Source organism: Sciurus carolinensis, chromosome 1 (genome assembly GCF_902686445.1).
Source record: "Sciurus carolinensis chromosome 1, mSciCar1.2, whole genome shotgun sequence".
In the NCBI taxonomy this organism is placed as follows: domain Eukaryota; kingdom Metazoa; phylum Chordata; class Mammalia; order Rodentia; family Sciuridae; genus Sciurus; species Sciurus carolinensis.
The window spans coordinates 50,809,001-50,827,319 of NC_062213.1; the positions used below are offsets into that span (position 1 = coordinate 50,809,001).

General features: G+C 35.2%; 1 protein-coding gene across 1 annotated transcript; it reads left to right on the plus strand.

Annotated features, from left to right (window-relative positions):
- Positions 1-4,431: 4,431 nt before the first annotated feature.
- Slc7a13 (solute carrier family 7 member 13) lies at positions 4,432-16,186 on the plus strand. Its single transcript, XM_047529133.1, has 4 exons — positions 4,432-5,116; positions 7,323-7,454; positions 12,721-13,082; positions 15,735-16,186. Exons 1-4 carry the CDS (start codon positions 4,432-4,434, stop codon positions 15,984-15,986), a joined length of 1,431 nt encoding a protein of 476 aa, XP_047385089.1. The 3' UTR covers positions 15,987-16,186.
- The last annotated feature ends 2,133 nt before the right edge of the window (positions 16,187-18,319 follow it).

Here is an 18,319-nt window from a genome sequence, read left to right on the forward strand (position 1 = left end):
ACAGACCACCACCAAAAGTAGTAGAAGACAGGAAATAGTTAAAATCAGAGCTGAAATCAACGAAATTGAAACAAAAGAAACAATCAAAAAAGTTGACAAAATAAATAGTTGGTTTTTTGAAAAAATAAGCAAAATTGATAAACCCTTAGCCACACTAACAAAAAGAAGAAGAGAGAAAACCCAAATTACTAAAATTCGGAATGAACCAGGAAATATCACAACAGACACGATTGAAATACAAAACATAATTAGAAGCTATTTTGAAAATCTCCTTCCAACAAAATAGAAAATTTCAGAGACATTAACAGGTTTCTAGAGACATATGAATTGCCTAAACTGAACGAGGAGGACATACACAATTTAAATAGATCAATTTCAAGTAATGAAATAGAAGAAGTCATCAAAAACCTACCAACAAGGGCTGGGGAGATAGCTCAGTTGGTAGAGTGCTTGCCTTGCAAGCACAAAGCCCTGGGTTCAATCCCCAGCACCACAAAAAAATAAAAAAAAAAAAAAAAAAAAAGAAAAAGAAAAACCTACCAACAAAGAGAAGTCCAGGACCAGATGGGTTCTCAGCTGAGTTCTATAAAACCTTTAAAGAAGAGCTCATTCCAATACTTCTCAAAGTATTCCATGAAATAGAAGAGGAGGGAACCCTCCCAAACTCATTCTATGAAGCCAATATCACCCTGATATCTAAACCAGACAGAGACACAACGAGGAGAGAAAATTTCAGACCAATATCTTTCATGAACATCAACACAAAAATTCTCAACAAAATTTTAGCAAACCGCATACAAAAACATAATAAAAAGATAGTGCACCATGATCAAGTGGGTTTCATCCCAGGGATGCAAGGTTGGTTCAACATCCGGAAGTCAATAAATGTAATTCACCATATCAACAGACTTAAAGTCAAGAATCATGATTATTTCGATAGATGCAGAAAAATTATTTGATAAAATACAGCATCCCATCATGCTCAAAACATTAGAAAAAATAGGGATAGTGGGAACATTCCTTAACATTGTAAAGGCCATCTATGCTAAGCCCATGGCTAATATCATTCTAAATGGTGAAAAACTGAGAGCATTCCCCCTAAAAACTGGAACAAGGCAGGAATGCCCTCTTTTACCACTTCTATTCAACATTGTCCTTGAAACTCTAGTCAGAGCAATTAGGCAGACCAAAGAAATGAAAGGGATACGAATAGGAAAAGAAGAACTCAAACTATCCCTATTTGCTGATGATATGATTATATACCTAGAGGAACCAGGAAATTCCACCAGAAAACTTTTAGAACTCATAAGTGAATTCAGTAAAGTAGCAGGATCAATGCTCATAAATATAATGCATTTTTATACATAAGTGATGAATCTTTGGAAAGAAAAAATAGGAAGACTACCCCATTCGCAATAGCTTCGAAAAAAATAAAATACTTGGGAATCAATCTAACAAAAGAGGTGAAAGACCTCTACAATGAGAACTACAGAACACTAAAGAAAGAAATTAAAGAAAACCTTAGAAGATGGAACGATCTCCCATGTCCTTGGATAGGCAGAATTACTATTGTCAAAATGGCCATACTACCAAAAGTGCTATATAGATTCAATGCAATTCCAATTAAAAGTCCAATGATGTACCTTACAGAAATAGAGCAAGCAATCATGAAATTCATCTGGAAGAATAAGAAACCCAGAATAGCTAAAGCAATCCTTCACAGGAAAAATGAAGCTGGGGGTATCGCAATACCAGAACTTCCACTATACTACAAAGCAATAGTAACAAAAATGGCATGGTATTGGTACCAAAATAGACAGGTAGATCAATGGTACAGAATAGAGGACACAGATACAAACCCAAATAAGTACAATTTTCTCATACTAGACAAAGGTGCCAAAAATATGCAATGGAGAAAAGATAGCCTCTTCAACAAATGTTGCTGGGAAAATTGGAAATCCATATGCAATAGAATGAAACTAAACCCATATCTCTCATCATGCACAAAAATCAACTCAAAATGGATTAAGGACCTCAGAATCAGACCAGAGACCCTGCAGATTATAGAAGAAAAAGTAGGTTCAAATCTTCAACATGTCAGCCCAGGATCAGACTTCCTCAACAGGTCTCCCATAGCACAAGAAATAAAAGCAAGAATCAATAACTGGGATAGATTCAAACTAAAAAACTTTATCTCAGCAAAGGAAACTATCAGCAATGGGAAGAGAAAGCCTATAGAGTGGGAGAAAATCTTTGCCACCCATACTTCAGATAGAGCACTAATCTCCAGGATCTATAAAGAAGTCAAAAAACTCTACACCAAGAATACAAGTAACCCAATCGACAAATGGGCTAAGGAAATGAACAGCCACTTCACAGAAGAAGATCTACTAGTAATCAATGAACATATGGAAAAATGTTCAACATCTCTAGTAATAAGAGAAATGCAAATCAAAACCACCCTAACATTCCATCTCACTCCAATTAGAATGGTGATTATCAAGAATACAAGCAACAACAGGTGTTGGCGAGGATGTGGGGAAAAAGGTACACTCATACATTGCTGGTGGGGCTGCAAATTAGTGCAGCCACTCTGGAAAGCAGTGTGGAGATTCCTTAGAAAACTTGGAATGGAACCACCATTTGACCCAGTTATCCAACTCCTTGGCCTATACCCAAAGGACTTAAAATCAGCATACTACAGAGATGCAGCCACATCAATGTTCATAGCTGCTCAATTCACAATAGCCAGATTGTGGAACCAACCTAGATGCCCTTCAACTGATGAATGGATAAAGAAACTGTGGTATATATATACAATGGAATATTACTCAGTCATAAAGAGTGATAAAATTATGGCATTTACAGGCAAATGGATGCAGTTGGAGAATATAATGCTAAGTGAGATATGGCAATCTCAAAAAACCAAAGGTCGAATGATCTCTCTGATAAGTGGATGATGACACATAATGGGGGGTTGGAGGGGTTCGTGTTAGGGTTAGGGTTAGGGTTAGGGAGGGGGGCAAGAATGGAGGAAGGAAGGACTGTATAGAGGGAAAAGAGAGGTGGGAGGGGTGGGGGGAAGGGAAAAAATAACAGAATGAATCAAACAACATTACCCTATGTAAATTTATGATGACACAAGTGGTATGCCTTTACTCCATGTACAAACAGAGAAACAACATGTATCCCCTTTGTTTACAATAAAAAAAAGCTAAAAAAAAATAAAGTACCATGCTAGTTAATTCTTATTCATGGTGATCATGACTTGAAAGGGAAAACTATGTCTCTTGAAAAGAGGCAGATGTAATCAAATTGAATTTCCTTCACACACTGCAGATTTTTATGATGTTGTGTGCTTTTATTTAAAATTTTTTTTATTATTGACTTTTTATCAAACACATATAAATTTTCTGTGTCTGTTTCCTTTTCATAATTCAAACGAATTTACAACATAATTCGAGTCTACAGCTCAAATTAAATCTTTTTGCATTAGAAGACCATCAATATGGGTGTTCTAAATCAGGAGAAAATAATAGTTACCAAAAAGACATTTATATTGCTTCTTTAATATTTATGTGACTGTCTTTACTGATACTATATTTCTTCATGTGGATTTGAGTTATCATCTAGTGTCATCTTTTTGGACTGATACCGGTCTTTTAGAACAGATCTGCTAGATGTGAATTCCTTCAGCTTTTGTTTGTTTTGGAATATGTTTCTGTCTCCTCCAATTTTAAAAAATTGTTTTGCTGGATATAGAATTGTTTCAGGTATTTCCTGGGAATTTGCACAGCTCTGAACATGCACGTAGACTTCTAAATCTTCGGGAATATCCCAGAACTTTTTGAAGGTCCTGTGGACATTCCTTCCAGAGAGTCCAGTCTGAAATTCTGTTTTTCTCAACTGGTATTGTAGCCTTAGGCAATGACTGTGTTAAATAATGACAGTCGATTGTTTTAGACAGATGACCTGCAAATAGGGATTTTCCAATGGAGCAATTTCTCACTCATATTAAATAGCAACATATGCCCTACAAATGGAACTTTTTCAAGGAACCAAGAGATTTGCCTTAGGATGCAAGCCTTAGAGCTAAGAACAATGCTCTGGAAATGTTTTTTTTGAGAAGTTTTGCAAAGAAGTTTCTTTCTCAAAGAAACCATCTTGCTTGATATTCCATTTTTTCCATCTGAATATATTATTCTGATAATAATTAAGAGAAGTTAAACTAACCCTTATAAGTAATTTATTATACTTCACTTAAGTGTGTCACATGTACTATGTTAATTATTGAAAATAGACTATATTTAGTGAAGGTGGAAGAAAAGGGACAGTAGTGCTTTATTTCAGAGAATCCATCCTTTTCAGCAATATAGGCAGGAAAATTTAGAAAAGGTAATTTATATAGATTTTAAAACTTCCTCACTTACAATGGATAAAGAGAGGAAGATACAGCTTAAGAGAAAATTTGGATATTTCAGGTGCACAAGTTTCTTACTTATAAATATAATTGGTGCAGGAATTTTCGTGTCCCCCAAAGGAGTTTTGGAGTATTCTTGCATGAATGTGGGCATCTCCCTATGTATTTGGGCTGTCTGTGCCATTTTTTCCTTGACAGGATCTCTCTGCTTTGCAGAGGTGGGAATAACCTTCCCATGCGCTGGAGCTGACTACTATTTTCTCAAGAGATGCTTTGGCCCCTTGATTGCTTTCCTGAAACTTTGGACAAGCTTTTTTGTGGGGCCAGGGATAATTGCTAGTCAAGCCCTGCTCCTTGCAGAGTATAGCATCCAACCTTTCTATCCCAGCTGCTCTGCACCAACACTACCAAAGAAATGTCTGGCCCTGGCCATGTTGTGGAGTGTGGGAATTCTGAATTCTCGCACTATTAGAGATGTAAACAGGATTCAGATGGCAAGTTCAGTGCTGAAAATGGCCATACTTAGCCTCATTTCCCTGAGTGGAGTGTTTATACTGGTGAGAGGCAAGAAGGAGAATACAGAAAGGTTTCAGAATGCTTTCGATGCTGAGTTTCCAGACGTCTCCCAGATAATAGAAGCCACCTTCCAAGGATATTTTGCATTTTCAGGCTGGGCAAACTTTGTATGTATAGCAGGTAATTACCAATCTATTGAGAAAAAATAGAAAACTCAAGCCCTGACTTATTGCATGCATTATGAAATGCACATCCTTTTATTGTATTGTGAATTTTATCTTAAATGATTCAGTATTTTTTCCTGCCAACCTCATACTTGCCACTTACTTTTAACTCTTTTTCCCTTTTATTCCAAAGTTCTTATTCTCAATTTCTCTTTTTCAGCTTTATTTTCTAGGACCACAAATATGAGACTCCTATATTAACATTGTGTCCTTTCTGTTAATTCACAAATGCTCAGGCTGTAGAAATATCTTCTACTACCAAACTGTGAATCCAGAAATGATTAATTCCAGACTGTTTATGTTGTGGGTGACTGTGACCAACTTAGGTTCTTTAGTATTTCTATTTCTTTATTTTGGAAATTATATTTTATATTTTATTGTGAATTCTTTTTATTTCATGGATGAATAGAGTGTTAAAGGTTCATATAATAATACAAATTGCCTTTGGATCCAGTTGGCCTTTTTCACATCAAGCATTTCAAATTAACGATAAAGCTATAGTTTTTATGCATACATTAATGGGTTCTCTTAGTTATACATGACAGTAGAATCTATTTTGATATATTTATAAAAGCATGGAATGCATCTTATTCTAATTAGGATCCCAGTCTTGAGGATGTATGTGATGATGAGATTCACTGTGGTGTATTCATATATGTATATAGGAAAGTTTTGTCAGATTCATTCCACTGTCTTTCCCATTCCTATCCCCCTCCTTTCCCTTCTTCCCCTTTGTCTAATCCACTGAAATTCCAATCCCCCTCCCCTTATTGTGGGTTAGCATCCACATGTCAGAGAAAACATTTGACCTTCCGTTTTTTAGGATTGACTTATTTTACTTAGCATTTGTTTTTAAGTAACAGAAACCAACACACATTAACTTAAACAACAAAGAGGAACTTACTAGAAGAATAATACTGAACTTCATGAAAGTCTGAGAAGTCAATCTTCAGCAGTAAAAGGAAATAGAGAAACTCTGGGACTTAAAAATAAGATTTCTCACTTACTTACTTTCTTTCTTTCTTTTTTTTTTTTTTTTTTGTAAAAACACTATTTCATTGTTTTTCTCTTGATTCTCTTGGTCTTGTTGACCTGTACTTCAAACTCTTGAGAGAAATCTTAGGTACTGGAAATGATTGACTTCCATTGGGTAAGATATCACCTGGTTCTACTGCCGGTGGTCAGGGCACAGGGACATATTGTATACACAAACCTATAGATTTTGAATTCTTTGGGTTGGGGGTAATTTTCAGAGAATGGCAAAACTGGGAAAAATAGTGTGACAAATTGGACAGATTTGAAAATAACACTGTTCTAGAAAACCCATTATAATGATGCCAAATCATGCCCCCCTTTTCCTCTTTTTTTTTTGCACTTACTATTGGTATAAAGGAAAGGGAGAGAAAATTTACGACTGATTCTTTAATTCTCTTTAAAATAAGCCTAGCGAATGTTTAACAAGACATTTTTGTTAACCAGAAGAATTTCTTCTCTTCCTTTCCTGGAAGAAGTAATGACTTTGCTGTGCTCCAAAGGAATAGTAGGGATCATGTAGGCAACTAGGAAAAGAAAGGTCATTCCACGTAAGAGAATGGGCACATTGGTAAGCCAGGGCATGATATTTTTGATGAATGAAAAAGTGCCAATCTGTCTATTTATAACAGAGATGGCAAGAGGGACCATCAAATTGACATATGATACATCCCATAGCACTTTCTTTTCAGATGGTCACTGAACTTATTTTATTATTTTAACTTTCATTTATGTGATTGTTTAACTAATGGTTAAATTTCATGTGGTTTTTGCTGATTATTTTATTCCTACTACTCACACTCAGTGCCTGGTTCCTACTCAAAGAGACTGAAGATGTAGGTTCCAAATGGTACAGGTATGGTGGGCTCAAATTTCATGTTTCAGTTTTGTGTGTTCAGAAATATTATCATCTATGGGAAATATTTGGGAAACTTTCCCTTTTCTTCATTTAGCACCTAATTTGGAGTCGAATGGGTGTGTAGCAGCTTGCCTCTGTGTGTGTGTGTGTGTGGTGGTAGAATGGACAGGAAGAAGAATCCGCCTAATATTTGACATGTGGAACAATTTTAAAGATAAATTTAAGAAATGATTTTTTTCCAGATATAATTTTGCTCTTTCATATTTTATAGAGGAGCTGAAGAATCCCACCAAGACCATTCCTAAATGTGTATGTACAGCAATACCTCTGGTGACTCTGTTTTATTTACTGGTTAACATTTCCTACCTGACTGTTCTGACGCCCAGAGAAATTCTCTCTTCAGGTTTGTACACTAATGCTTAAGGCAATAAATAAAGTGCTGTTCCTTTCAGCACATCTTAAGTATCACTTTACCAGTCAGTACTGCTATTTGCTCTTCATTATTCTATATATAGAGCCCACTTGTAATTTTCTAATAAGAGAGTCTTGAAGAGTGTGATTTAGCTTAGAAAGGAGATTCATGTTTAAAGCATGGTTATACATTTTCTGATAATATGGAAAAGTTTTGTGTAATGCTAATGTAAGATTCAAGAAATTAGTTATTCCTTTCAGGATCACTTTTTATCAGAGTGACATTGTACAATCAGTGTTTATATCTACTAAAATTTTCAAAGCATTTGATTCTTGACATTCTTCTATGTGACAAGAGGAATAATAAACTTAAAATGCAAGCTATAAACCATTAAAATAGTAAATGCTAATGACTAATTGTGCACATAATTAATATGTAAAATAATAAAGTTCATATTTAATAACTCCAAAATATACAGTGGTAAAAGACCCTGAAAATAGTGGAAATTTGACTAAAAATTACCATCTTAAAACTCAAATTGTAGAATACAGAGTAAAAGAATAAGAAAAATTTAAAGAAATAAACAGACATTTAAAAATAACAGATTTAAGGAATAAAAAGAAAATTGGAAAACATTCAGCCTTTGGTTTTTTTGGGATTGGCTTATTTCACTTAGCATGATATTCTCCAATTACATCCATTTATCTGCAAATGCCATAATTTTATTATTCTTTATGGCTGAATAATATTCCATTGTGTATATATGTATCACAGTTTCTTTATCCATTGAGTTGGGGATGAGAGAAGAATGGAGGAACTTTAGTTTACGTAGAGGGAAATGAGGGTGGGGTATGAAAGATGGTGGAATGAGACAGACATCACTACCCTATGCACATGTATGATTACACGAATGGTATGAATCTACATTGTGCACCACCATAGAAACAAAAAGAGGTACCCCATTGTGTGCAATGAATCAAAATGTAGTCTGTAAAAATAAAAAAAAATTTAAAAAAGAAAGTTGGGAAGAAATGAAATACAGGGTAAGTTGAAGTCTAGCAATTTTCTCATACCAGCATTAAACCTTGAGTTACCACCTTCTGAGATAAAACTATCACCAGGAGCCTGTAGGACTAATCCATTTTCAGGCATTGTAATAGTGGCAGCAATTTTGTAGTTGGCACAACAGTTTAGGGTTGTGTGGAAAATTCATGAAGTGTTTTAACTATAAGCACTTGTCATTTGATTTACAGTGCTTACTCTTTCGGGATATAGCCCTAAGACCATTTAAATTCTGAACTAGTATTTTTGAATTTAAATTTCTGCACTTTTATTGTATTATAAGTTCAAATTAAGAAAATTAGTCAGAACTATATATGAAAAATGTATATATAGGATGCCATCGTACCCATCATGAAATGTGGCAGCAAAAATTAAAGATTGAAAAATATCCATTAAGTTTGTAAAAAATACATAATTTAGGGAAATGCATATAAAAGACTATTCTGAAGTAGGAGGTTGGCAGTGCACATCTGTAACTCAAGCAACTCAGCAGGCTAAGTAGGAGGATTCGTAAGTTCGAGGCCAGCCTGGGCAGTCTAGTGAGACTCTGACTTAAAATAAAAAAATAAAAAGGGTCTGGGATGCACCTCAGTGATAGAACATTTGCTGAGAATACATGAGATCCTGGGTTTAATCCCTAGTATTGCAAACAAAACAAACAAACAAACAAACAAAAAAACCCATAAAAGATAACAGTTTTGATGAGACTTAAAGAAACTATGTTTACAATGTGATAACACTAGAAAACATAAATCTATATTCTTACATAAAACAGAAAAAATTAGTTAACAATGATGATCAACTGGGATAGTACTGTGATTTTTTCTTTTTTTTTTTTTACACTGAATTTAGCAAATTTTCTTTAATGCAGTGCATCCTTTATATAATTAGTTTGATAAGTTACAAAAAAAGAATTAGAAATTTTAAGGATTGAGGGCTGCATTTGCTTCAATCAAACAGGTATATTAGAAAGATGTGAAAAATTTCTAAATGCAGAGTGGTATCTATAATACAATGTGAACTGGATGTTATGTTTTATTTGAGGAACATTGAAAAAACTATGCTGAGTTGTAATAAATATTAGATTCTATAGTTTATATAGTAAAAGAATCAAAGGTGTTAATCACGTGACATTTTGGTCTGTGTCAGTGTTGGAGAGCTGACCTGTTTCTTCACCCATTGTTTTCTTAGAAGAAAAAAATATCTTTCAGTGCAGAAAGAAGGGACACCCTCTAGAATAGGGTGTGTGGAGACACGAGAGTGAGGAGGCCTGGTTCCAGCTTATTCAGCCCCAGGATATCAGTGCTTTTGAAGCCCTGCTGACACATGACAGGAGGGCTCACTGTGCTGTCCCTGGGGTTTTGATGACAAATTTAAGACTAGAGAATATTGGCATAGGGCAAGATGATCTTAACAGGAAATAAACTGCATGGAGACAGAGTGAAGAAGGTTTTCTTGTTCAGTCATACCCTCTAGAAACCTGGTCTTAAATACCCAAGTATAGTTAAAATTTTGAAAATTCAGGTGGGAATTTAATAATTATTTGAAAATCGATGCAATCACTGTAGAGGGTAATTTTTAAAATAATATTTCCCTTCCTTGACAGTGTATATACCTTTGGGTTCACAGGTCTCACTTCTTTTTTTTTTTTTTTTTGGTACTGGGGATTGAACTCAGGGTCACTTGGCCACCAAGCCACATCCCCAGTCCTACTTTGTATTTTATGTAGAGACAGGTCTCACTGAGTTTTAGGACCTCGCTTTTGCTGAGGCTGACTTTAAACTTGCAATCCTCCTTCCTCAACCTCCTGGGCTGTTGGGATTATAAACGTGTGCCACTGCGCCCAGCTCAGAAGTCTAGATTCTAAGATTTTACTCTCAGGAGAATTATATGATTATCAAGAATTGAAAGCACGTTTGTTTTTATTAAAGCACATTTTTCATTAGCAAAAATCAAAAAAACAAAACAAAACAGAACAAACATCTGAAAACAGCCTGCAAATCTACCAGTGTGGAATGGGTTAGACAAACTAATTTACTGAGAATTCATGAACATAATTAGATGGATGTAAATGATAGATGTAAATTGGATGGATGTAAATATGATCAAGATACTTTGGGAAGTGAGCAAAATCAAGACTAAACATGCTCACACATTAGCATAGCCATACATACACATAGGCACACATGTATGGAAACACTCTCACATACAGTATAATCATAGAAAATGTGTGGACTAAGATCCAAACAGATGTTGTTAATAGTAGTTACTTTGGGGTGCATCAATGAGAGATTGTTGAAGAGAGGGACATTTATTTTTTAATTTATGAATTCAGTGCTATTTTACTTTTTACAAAATCATATATGTTATAATTTTTTAAAAAATGACACATGGAAAGGAGTAGAAAAGAGAAAAATCACTTGAGGGACAAAAAATTATGTAGAAAGATTATGTATAATTTTTACCATCCACAATGGGAGAACTGTAGTGGGCCCTCCTCCCGTTATAACCTACTACATTTGTAGGACACCCATTAGGAAATTGGAGAATTTACTTTTCTCTTTTTTAGGGGTGGGGGTACCAGGGATTGAACTCAGGGGCACTGAACCACTGAGCAACATCCCAAGTCCTTTTTTCATTACAAGAAAAAATGTTTTAAAATGTATCTGAAAGTGGATAGAATGTGGAGGTATGGGCAAACAATGAACAATTCTTTAAATGAATCAGAATTGAGACTGGAGATATTTTAACCAATATTATAGAATAGTATCAGATAAAAATGACATGACTCCTGAAACTATTAAAAATGGGTTAAAAATAAAGATCTTGAGAACAGGAGCACTGACATTTTAATTTTGTCACATTTGAAAAGTCTTACTTTTTGTTATAAACCAGTATACTGATGTCCCCTGGAAACCAACATACCTACACACCAAAGTATAATCCCAGAGGGCTCCTACCCCCAGGAACATTAGGCTCTACTATGCTCATTCCACTGAAAAACTGAAAATTTGTTTCTCTGTGAGAGAATAATCTGTCCTAGCATATATCTAATGTAATACAAATTGAAACTCAATTGAATTTTCATCAACAATAGATGTCTGTCTTCATTGGTGATTTTAATACCTACTGCCTTATATTGAATTAGTATTTTCGCTTCATCTTTAAGCAAAAAACAAACAAACAACAACCAAAAAGAAAGAAAAGAAAAAATCAGAATATTCTCTAAAGATTCATCTATATCAGGGGTTCTCAAGTTCAATCCATCCACATTTTTGGACATATGCTTGTGTGTGTGTGTGTGTGTGTGTGTGTGTGTGTGTGTGGCGCTGGGGATCAAACCTAGGGCTTCATGCTTGCTAGGAAAATGCTCTGTCACTGAGCTACATTCCCAGCCCGGACCATACAGTTCTTGTTTATATAGGGCTGTTCTGTGCATGGTGGAATGTTTAGCAGCATCCTTGACTTGTACCCACTGGGTTTCAGTGGCAACCTCCTACCTCCTCGTCTGTGATTAAAAAAGTCTTCAGACATTTCCACATGACCCCCGAGGAGCAAAATTACCTCTAGCTGAGAGTCACCTGCCTGAAATTTAGACAAATCCCAAATATCATAGATGTTTTTATTCTTGTGTAATTTTTATTCTTGTGTAATTTATTTTCTCTGAGTATCTGGTTCATTTTTCTGAGTATTTTATTTCACACCGTGGTGTGGTAAGTCTCATTCCTGGGGCAGAGGTGTTGCACTGTGATTTTTTTTTTTTAATCTCTGACTGCATCTATCAGCACTCTGCACACTTGTTTTAGAAAACAAGCAAGCCTTCAATCATCCATTCAACAAAACCAATTCATTTCACAAGTATTTATTGAAAACTCACTCTTTGTCTTTTGGTGAGTGAAGTACTAGTCTTATAGGAAAGAAATGAAGGAACCTTGCCCTCAGAAAGTTCCTGGTCTTGTGGGGAAGACATAAAAATGATAAACACTTATGATACATTGAGATAGGACTAAAATGGAATATGCATATGACATTAGGTAAGGGTAAAACAATGAAATAAGCTACAAAATTTAACAAAAATAAATTTCCAGTGTCTTTAAAAATTTTTGTTTCCTGATGAAATAATAATATGAAAAGGCTTATGCTTGGTTTCTCTTTCTTAACACTTTTCCTTTCATGTGTTTTTGTTTCTCTGCAGATGCAGTGGCTGTTACATGGACTGATAAAGTTATCCCCCAATTAATATGGATTATTCCTTTTGCTATTTCTGCCTCATTATATAGCAACCTTCTGATTTCTATACTCAACAGAACAAGAATGACATATATTGCAAGCCAACAAGGCCAGCTACCTTTGTTATTTAATACACTTAACATTCACTCCTCTCTACTAATATCTGTGATAGTAAATGTTGCTCTGTCATCCATTATGATTGTCATAACAAACTTAGTTGAACTGATAAACTATCTTTATTTTGTGGTTTCTATCTGGGTTGTATTAACGATGATAGGAATACTCAAACTGAGATACCAGGAGCCGAATCTACACAGACCTTATAAGGTAAAAGTGGATTTTCTATATTTTTTTCCATGTGAAATAAAAGATATTATGTATAACTGTATCTGAAAATTATATTCAGAACATCTATGAATTGATGTTTTACTACTCAGAAAACTGTGAAACATGTAAGGATAATCTGGTCTTTATTTTTATTTTAAGTTTTATTGAATAGGCTTTACTCAATATAAAGATTTTAAGGTTCCATTTAATGGTTCATTAGAGAGAAAGATAATTCTCTGGGTGGTGGGATAGATCTTATGCACCTTTTGACCGGAGATTACTTGGTTTACTTATGTAGCTATTTATACATACAAACATCTTCCACAGTCGAGGTCAAATTTAGCAAACGAGAAAGAGAAGAGGCAAAGTGAGATCACAAATTATGACATCTACTCTCCTGAAATATCAACTTATTTTGACCATTTAACTAGTTCCATCATTTCAACTTTGCTACTTTTAACCTTACATTCAGTCTAGATGATGAAACATTTCACAGGAGAGGAGATAAGCAAAAACTTGGCAGCATAAGGATATGATGATGGAAAGATGGCCTGTCAGATTAATACAGTAGTCTTAGTTGGCTAAGTGGTATGTGCAAAGCTTTGCTTGGATGATCAACTTTAATTCCCTCAAAAATACAAAAGGTAGATAGTAGCTGGACTCATGGTGCATGCCTGTAATTCCAGTGGCTTAGGAGGCTGAGGCAGGAGGATTGTGAGTTCATAAGTCAGCCTCAGGAACTTAGCGAGGCCCTTAAGCAACTTAGTAAGACCCTGTCTCAAAAAATAAAAAGGGCCAGAGATGTGGCTCAGTGACTAAGACCCCTGGGTTCAATTCCTGTTAACAAAAACAAACAAACAAACAAACAAAAACAAAAGGCAAATACTTCTGTTCCATTTTACAGACCAGGAAATGAGTTTGGAGGAGCTAAGTTACTTGCCAGAGTTCATATAGCATGGAGAGGAACCAAGATTCGAATCTAGGGAATCTCTTCAGAGTTTTTGACAAGTGCTGGGAGGAAGAAATCAATGTCCCAATCACAACTTGGGTTTACTTACAATTGTCCTTCCATTTCAGTTTTCCCTTTACTTCTTCCATCCAGTCACCACTTCACTGTTGTGTATTTGAATATTTGTTATTGATAAGTGACTATATTGAAAATATCTTCCTAGGTTCTTTGGGTTGAGAAAGAAATAAGACTTGGCTCTTTCCTTTAGGCAGGTTATAATCTCTTGGAAAGGTCAGGTGACACAAAAACCATAGTATGCTAATTGTTCCATAGTGGCATCCAAAGGATGCTCCTTGGGAGAAGAGAATGTAACTTAGATTAGGATTGATGTCCATGCACCCCTTGAAGGGGCCTCCCCAAGGTCTTCTATTCTTCTAGTTTCACATGCCACATCTTTTCAGTTTGTCCCTTTTTTGCTGTTTTCTGACCCACACTGTTAGATGCAATTAAAGAGAAGGTATAAATAAATCATGAATTTGTAATATTCCAAGAAACAGTATAAGATAATCATTAAAAGCTTGGACTCAAGTCCATTTCCTCACCATTTTTTGTACTTTGTCTTGTTATTTAACATTTGACCCTCAGTTCCTTCCTATCTAAAAGAGGGATGCATAATACTTGTCTCGTAGGAATGTTGTATGTGTTAAATAAGCTAAGACATGCTAACAAGTCAAGGTCAGACATTAATGGTCGCTATTTTTTATATTATTGTTTGAAATATTTTTGCGACAAAAAGAAAGCCAACTATAAATGGTTAAATTTTTCTTTTCTTCCCACATCAGTGTTCTTTCTTTCTTTCTCCATTATTTGACAACTAATCTTTAACTGTAAGATGATAGGTTATCTTTCTGAGGGGTATTTTACAAATTAGGAGGAGATTCTTCATTCATTAAGCCCCAAAAGAATGACCTCCTCATTAAAGTGTTTCATAAATTGTGATTCAGTGTTATATTTTTAGAGTATAAATTCATGTCTTTTAAAGACATCTCAAAAGTGACTGTCATTATCCTCCTAGGATGGGGTAATGTTAGGTGTAGGATTTCTATAACCCTAACACAAAGCAGGTGCCAAGGGTGGATCTTTAAGATTGTTGGTTAAACAAAAAAAAAAAAAAAAAAAAAAAAAAAGTAAAACAGGGAGAACTGTTTGAGTCAAGTTTTTGATTTCTTTCTTAATATGCTGAACTTATAAAGTCATAATATTTACCTGCCAATATTTACCTAAGTAACAGAGGATCTAAATGGTCTCTGTGTTTTTGTTTTGAATTTTTTACTAGCTTGAATATTTTCCAGGGAAGATGGTTGTGACCTTCCACTGGCCTTAGAAACTCCTCTGAAAAAATTCATGCCATCTAGATCTGCAAATGGTCACCTTACCAGCACATGGTCATAATTATTTCCAGGCACGAACAATCAAAGGCTAGATGTTTATTCCCTCCAACCTAACCTTGACAATTAGAGTCTTAAACATTTCCTCTTACTCAGGCATTTATCTCGGTTCTAAGCCTGGTTTATCTAACTGAATAGCCAATTTAGCCTATTTTCTATAATTAATTTATGCTTTATTTTTTGTTTATATAAATATGTGTGTGTCATACATGGATAGTCATATCTAATTATTATTTAAATTTTTGCTTTTTTCAGGTGTTTTTTCCATTTGTATTCATAACAATGGCCATCAGCCTGAGCATGGTTTTGATACCATTGATAAAGTCTCCAAAAATGCATTATATCTACATATTTCTGTTTCTTCTCAGTGGACTGCTGTTTTACATACCTTTTGTATATTTTAAGTTGAAGTTGGTTTGGTTTGATAAAATGACTTGCTATTTACAATTACTATTTAATGTTTGCATTCCTGATGCATTTTATAAAGAATCAGAAGTAGAAACTTAAAAAAAAAAAAAAAATAGCCTTCCAAAAACATGCCAAGTTCAAAATAAAGATTAAGCAGATGATGAGATACTAACAGTGAAATTCCCATGGCAACTTTTTCAAATGAAATAATGTATATAAAAGACAGTGTCTGGCTTTAAATTCACAGAGAAATAATCATGCATCACTAAAGCTCTGTTTTGGTTAGTAAAAAACTTAAATCAGTTTGCATAGTTTCATATATTGATCTATATTCCATTCTTGCATTTTTTTCTGTCTCATTCCTTTTCTACTGAATTTCTACTGTTCTTATAATAAAAGTTAATGATTAAAAATAAAAAAAGCATTCTCTTTATCTTTCTTAAGTCTTTTTTTTTTTTTTTTTTGGTGCTGATTCGAAGTTAAAAAGAATGATTCCAATTGTGTTAGCTTTTCCCCTCTAATGGTATATATTTTTAACCTAATTGGTATTGTAGAAGCATGCGTTTTTATGTTATTTTCCTTTGGTTGCCTTTCTTTAAATTCAGAGGTGCCTTAGAACAACATTACTCTGTTTTTATTGGACTAAAGTATGACCTATTTACAATCTGTGCCTAATGGTATGTATAAAAATTGTGTAATAGTAGTCACCTTCATCTGGTAGCATTCAAGTGTTTTAAAATTTCTCTATTTTAGTGTAGAGTTTTAAAGGATCTGGGTTAGGAGATGTCGTTTCTGAAAGTGGCAATGTCAGAAGACATGGAGCCATCTTCGTTAAGCAGTTCTGTTGCCCATCATTTTGTGCCTCAGAGGTGGACCCACAGATGCCTCTTGTCAAGTGTGAGAAGCCTTCCTCTGGTGTGATAGTTAATCATCTCCTGCTCCTCCTCTTCCTCCTCCTCCTTCTTCCTCTTTCTCTTTTGTCTCTTTCCCTTTCCTTTCCCTTCTCTTCCTCCTCTTCCTTCTCCTTCTTTTTAAATTTAATTTAATTTTTTTGTTTTGAAATGGGGTCTTGTTATATTGTCCAGGCTAACTCAAACTCCTGGGCTCAAGTTGTTCTTCTGTCTCAGCTTTCCCAAGTACTGGTCTTACAGGAGAGTGCCCTCATGCCTGGCTTGTGATGGCTAATTTTATGGGTCAACTTGGAGTCACAGTAATCAGACATTTGGCCAAACATTATTCTGGATGGTTTTTACAAAGATGACTTTTGAATGAGGTTAACTAATTAAGTCAGAGGACTTTGAGTAAACCAGAATGCCCTCCCTGCCATGGGTGAGCCTCATCCAGTCAGTTGAAGCTCTTAATAGAACAAAGATGGACCTCCAACCCACATCCACCAGCAGGAGGCGATTCTCAGCAGATGGCCTTCGACCTTGAACTGCAATACTCCTTCTTCCCTAGGCTTCCAGCCTGCCAGCCCACACCACAGCCTCCATAATCCTGTAGCTAATTCTTTGAATTACTGGCCCCACTTCTCCATGTACACATCCATTGGTTTTATTAGTCAGGTAGCATGACTAATAAAATGCATTTGGTTTTCTCAATTTAGATACCCTATTCCTGCTTACTAAGGACAACTCTTTTCGGTTATTTACACTCCTTTCCCCACTTTTTTTTTTTTTTTTGGTAGTGGGGTGGTTAACCATGAGGCACATCCCCAGCCCTTTTTTATATTTTTTTAGAGACAGTCTCTCACTGAGTTGCTTAGGGCATCGATAAATTGCTGAGGCTGACTTTGAACTTGCGATCTTCCTGCCTCAGCCTCCCATGCCACTGGCATTACAGGCACCACCTTGCCCAGCCTCCTTCCACTTTTGGCATATATACTGTTAAACATTCAAATTTAGCCAACGTATTCAAGTTAGTGGGATAGATAAATCTATTTTTACCAAATTACTTATTATTCCTCAGACAGTTGCCATGTGAACTTTATGGTTCAACGTTTTCTACACATGAAACCTGGGCCATATTTATACAACTAACTTTCCTCTTCCTGTGAACTTCCAACATGGTGTGTGGCAAAAAAATACTTCTTGAGCCTAGTTCCATAGAAGTCATTCTCATTTAGTAGATTCAGGATCAGAACTTCAGATTCTGAAGACCTGGAAATGTTTAAATTACAAGTGAGAAGAAACACATATTTGATTAACATCAGAACTAAAAGAAAGCTCTAATATCCTCATCACCCTGCAAAATAACTCACACCCCTGTGCCTGCATATTTTTAGGGGTCAGGGAATCAATATTGGGTGAAGATGCTGGTCCCATCTTTGGACAGATCTGCATTTCTAAACCTTTACCTAACATGAAGCCTCTAGGTAATGTCTTTCCACTGAGTAAGTCTAATACTCTTTCACATTATATCCTTTCAGATAT